The sequence below is a fragment of the Apis dorsata genome, unplaced genomic scaffold (assembly GCF_000469605.1).
Source record: "Apis dorsata unplaced genomic scaffold, Apis dorsata 1.3 scaffold_44, whole genome shotgun sequence".
Classification (NCBI taxonomy): Eukaryota; Metazoa; Arthropoda; class Insecta; order Hymenoptera; family Apidae; genus Apis; species Apis dorsata.
Window position 1 is genome coordinate 1,250,738 of NW_006263346.1, and position 5,317 is coordinate 1,256,054.

General features: G+C 27.9%; 1 protein-coding gene and 1 long non-coding RNA gene across 12 annotated transcripts in view; one reads left to right on the plus strand and one right to left on the minus strand.

Annotated features, from left to right (window-relative positions):
• The window catches only part of LOC102679230, a 4,749-nt gene extending 1,915 nt beyond the window's left edge, over positions 1-2,834 (minus strand). The window contains exons 1-3 of one of the 3 annotated variants that reach the window (XR_420710.2): positions 2,255-2,831; positions 935-1,465; positions 94-459 (exon numbers count right to left, since the gene is read on the minus strand). This is a non-coding gene — a long non-coding RNA (uncharacterized LOC102679230). Of the gene's footprint in view, positions 1-92; positions 460-934; positions 1,466-2,239 lie in introns of those variants that run through there. The other 2 variants (XR_004151563.1, XR_004151564.1) reach the window with 2 other exon arrangements.
• LOC102679312 (dual specificity tyrosine-phosphorylation-regulated kinase 4) overlaps positions 1-5,317 on the plus strand; it is a 176,900-nt gene that overhangs the window by 159,473 nt on the left and 12,110 nt on the right. For all 9 annotated transcript variants that reach the window (XM_006608737.2, XM_031514073.1, XM_006608738.2 and 6 more), the window contains one exon: positions 4,577-4,722. In XM_006608737.2, coding sequence (XP_006608800.1) covers positions 4,577-4,722 — 146 coding nt within the window. The remainder of the gene's footprint in view (positions 1-4,576; positions 4,723-5,317) is intronic.

The window sequence follows — 5,317 nt, forward strand, 5'->3', positions numbered from 1 at the left end:
GAAAAATGTGATTCAAGGAAAGTTGAGAATCACTTGATCTAAAGTATATATCATAATATATTAAAGAACCATAAAAAAGATCGGGCCTGAAACCTTAAAGTGAATATAATCCAACAGGGATGCTTCTTGGCGACAGCAGTTACACACGGTCCCATGACCCTTTAATAGAAATTTATGTCAACATTTTGCCTTCTCTTAATCGTCGTTAAGTTTAATCAATTGGCGGCGAATCGTTATGTCATGTCGAGTTGAATTCGAGCGCACGCTCGATTAACCGACGAACTATCTCTTGGAAATAGGAGCTCTTCTCTTTTCTTTGGACTTTCAATACGATACCACGAACATGATAATTTCTACGTTTCGATTCGCTCGCGTGATCATAAATATGATTGAGATTGCATGTTGTGCGAGTTACGTTGAATTATTTACTATGAAATATTTGTGGAACTGAAGGATAAACTGAAACTGAATAAATTTTTATAGTTTTAGAAACGTTTCTTAAAAAATTCACAAATAAATTAGTTTTTGATTTAGAAATTTTAAGATTATTATCAATTTGAATTGAATTTTTATGATTATTTCAATTTTTGAAAAAGAATTTATTGCAGATGTTGTTTTTTTCTCTTAATTATGGATATTTTTTAATGATGAAATTTCAACATTATTATTAATTCAATTTTTTTTTATTAATTTTATGGAATTCATTTTGTTCATCTTAAACATTTTCAATATTCTAAATATTAAAAAATTCTAAAAAAAAATTATTAACATCTATATGCATTTCTTTTGTAAAAATTAAAATAATAATCGAAATAATCCAAAATAAAGTTTTTCTTATGTTTAAATAAGCATAATGATATATACAATATCCACACATTATTAAGATTAATTGCTTGCAAGTTATAAACTGTTTATAATATCCTATGAGTAATACCATAAACGAAGAAGAAGCTTCTTGTTCTTCCATGAATAAACTTCCTGGTCTCCCCAGAAATCAATAGTCAGTCTTCGACTTCCGATAATCTATTTCTCTTCGTTTCACTTTGATTTATGCTTCATTCATCGTGTTCATCGAGCTAGTTAATGCGCAGAGAAGTCATTTTGATATTATCTTAGAACCGACTTCAGTTTAGCCTGATTTAATTGGTAGCGCACGTATTCCTTCAAGGCAAATGAGCACACACGATCCTGCGATTACAGGTTGCACCGATGAACTAGTTGCAAACAACAGAAGTTTATAAGATGCGATCAATGTAATGAAAAAGAAGGGAACTTTCTCGTTCTTCTACGAATATTGAATTATGATTTATGAAAAACGATGCACTTTCGAACTTTTATATCTTGTTTTCACTTAACTCAGTTGAAAGTATAATGGATTCGACTCGATATCGTTCGTAATTAATATATTCACTGCTTTAATCATGTGCGATTAATATGCTTTCCACGAACTCTTTATGAAAATTATCTGAAAATTGATACGTAGTAATTGTATATCTATCTATATATATATTGTTAATTACATATACCCATATATAATGCATAGGAGATAGAAATTATTTTGAATAAAAGTAAATAAAATTCATTTTATCTTACTATCTAATCAATTTAAAGTAATCTAAATCAAATATAAAGTAAGTGTCTAGTAAAAATAGGCAAATATTCTCTATATTTGATATTTTTTCATATAATCGAAATATAACCTCAAATCAAATTTATAAAACTCTTGATAATTATTGCATTCACGTAAGCAATTAACATTTCGATATTCGATTACATTAAAAATAGTAATTTTATTTATGGCGATGAAATTTTATAGAATAAATTTAATGTGAATTATTATAACATAATAAAATAGAGAAGATTATTAATCTTAGTTTATTGCAAGACAAATACGAAATTAATTCTCGTTTATATGAATCGCTATGTATTTTTAATATATACAATAATTTGTATATATTATGTTCTTAAAATCTCAACTTTCGTAAATTTCAGATTTCCAATTATAAATAAAAATTATAAATGGCAATCCTTATACGAATCAAAACTATTTTTTTGAAGAACTTTCATTAAGAGATTTTCAATATTTGCTTATTTCAATATAATTATATTATAATATTTTATTATCGATTAAAATACTATTTTTCAATTAAAGTTACAAATTATTTTAAGTTTTTAAGTACAAGTATTAAAATAAACAAATAAATAACTCGATTAATAAATTAGAACAAAATTGAAACACTCTAAACATGACTACCATTTCATTTAACCTCCATTCCTCGTCAATATCTCCATAACACGATTGAACGATCCATCATATCGTTCGAGCTCGCAAATCAATCAAGATTATAAAATCACTCTGAACCCACATATGTTTCTTTTTTTTCACATATGTATGAAGCAACACCTTGACTACGTTCTTGTGCTCGCCAGAGCGTGCAAAGAAACGAATTCGATTCTCAGGCTCGATAGATCGCGAGCGATTTACGAACTCTTAACACGGGCGAGAAGTAATTGGAGAAAAGAGTACGAACTACTAGTCGATTTTGCTTAAGGCGAACGCGAAATTCAGGACTCGTGAGGACAACGTTCGCAGAGAATTAATGGAAACGCACCCGTAGGTCGCGTGACTGTGCCCTATCCCCACCACTCGCTATTGTAATGGCGCGAAGAACGAACAAGACAAAGACAGTTGATTATCATTCAAACGGCACAAGCGAACGGTGACTGCCCTTGGCCATACGGAAAGGCGATGCTTCGCAAACGAAACGTTTTAATGCCTGAAAAAGGAGACATAATTGTCAGCTTGCTTCTCGCGGTGTCGTTAAACTCGTTGTTAAGGGTCAATAATCCAACGTTTGCTGCTGTCTAGCTTTGCGTGCTTGTTCATTCTTATTTTCATAGGTTATGTTAGTTACTTTTTCATAGTTTTTCTTTTTATTATATTATTATCATTTACTATTTTTACATCAACGATAATATTTAAGCGACTTAGATTTTTTTTTGGAAATTTAGTGATTTTTATTGATAAATATCTGAAAAGAAGAAGGGATAAGAAGAAAGAAAAAAAAAACTATTTTTTTGTTCATTATTTTTTATGTAGTATATATGAGATTTATTGATCGTTAAATACTATTTAATATGTACTTTATGGCGAAGGTCGAATATGATTTCTTTCTAAAAGAGAGAGAGAGAGAGAAAATTATATGAATGTGTACATATGTATAGTTACTATTATCTTTCCAAGATAATGAGAAAATAAATTTCTAACGGTATTCCATATTTCATTTTGACATTAAAACGTATATTTTTATGCAAAAGAAATTTGATGACTAATTAATAATTTTATGATTGATTTATTATGATTCACGAAATTTCATGATTTGTAAATTATTATACGTATTATAGCATATATGGTATATTTTTATGTTTCAACTTAAAAATATGTGTCTCTTATTTTTATCATTAATATTTCTTCATTTATATTTTTGATTTTAAATAGAACAAGTCAACTGAATATTTTATTTTTATAAGTGTGAAATATGGATTTTTTTATCAAGAAAAATAACAATTCACAAAAAAATAGTGTTAAATTTTTTTTTCATATCGACAAAAGATAATCTAAATTCCTTTAAAAAAAAATAATTTTTTTCTTTAAATTATTTCAATTAATGATTGCAACATATAACGAGTTTGCATGCGAATATTGTATTACGATCACGGGAACGGGGCAGTGGAACGTAATCACCGACCTGATCCTCGTTGTCGTCGACGGCCACTGGTGGAATTTATTGCAGCCACCCTGTTACCCCACTTTCCCTCGAGAAACTCGGTGATTGTAAAATACTGCGACGAAAACGCGGCTTTCTTTGTCCCAGCTTGGATAAATAAATTTGAAAGTTGCGAATGGACCGATGTGGAAAAACATGTTCTTTTTCCTTTTTCCTTTTTCCTTTTTTTTACGACGCAATGATAGAAAAGTTTCGATTCTGATTCGGTTGAAAATTTCAGAACATAAATTATAGTTAGATTCAGAAATGTTAGATTTCAGAAAAAAAATTTTTATTAATCGATTGATTTATCGAACACGTATATCTCAACTAATTAAATTTACAGGAGAATAGCTTTAAAAAAAGTTCTACATTCTTTTCAAAAATTCGATATTTTATAAATTATTATTATTATTTCAAGTAGCAATTACATCTTATTTTGACTCAATACAACTAAATTTTTGTCACTTCAAAATAACCGAGTCAACAATATGTATAAATATTTTTGTTATTATTATTATTATTATTATTATTATTATTATTAATATTATTATATCGCGATTATATCCATACATTTATGGATATAAATGGAAATATTAACATTCAAAAATGCATAAAATGCATGTATGTGCACAATAGTATGCAAAAATATATAAAATATTCAAAGTAAAATATTACTTTCATAAAAATATCTGAAGTTTAATTATTATATCGTGTAATATATTATGTATACATATATTTTTTTAAGTATTCTACTATCGAGTTAAATCCTTAAGAGCTTTTATAATTTTTCTTTTTTTTTTTTTCAGAAATTACTGTCATTCTTTCATCCCAAAACGACGCGAGTGGACAAGTCCGACAACAACAACACAACCAATTCCACCACCAACAATATTCACAACAACCTGCCGATACACGAGCCTATCAACGCCACATCTCACGATGTATATCGTATGTACAATTTTGCATTTGCATGAAATTGAAGTGCTGCTATTTCACTTAACGATAGGGTGCCTGAAGGCGAATAATAAATGATTCTCGAGCCCTCGACTCACTCTCTCTTGTTCTTACAAATATCAATCCTGATATATCCTGTATATCGTGTTGGCAAAGTCAGTCAAGTTTGCACTTTACGAGGTTATGTGATTTACATGAATCGCATCGATTATATGAATAATATTCTTTTTTATTTATTTATTTATTTATTTATGAGAACCTTGACACAGTTTTCGATGGCGTGTGTAAATATATGATTCCTGAAGTGTTCAAGGAAAATATTTTCCCATTATCTTTTCACCACTCCAAATTTTAACAATGAAAAGTTATAATAATTATTTATGAGGAATAAATTAATAAATAAAAATAATAAATAATACTAGTTGAATTTTTTCTTTAGAAAATGATTTCTTCTCTAAATTCATAAAAATATATCTTTTTACTAATTTATTCTAAAGAGAAAAATTAAAAAAAGAAACGAAAAAAAACAATATAAATAAAATTTATATTGTTCTTTTTTTATATTGCTCTTATTTTTTTTTTTTTTTTTTTTT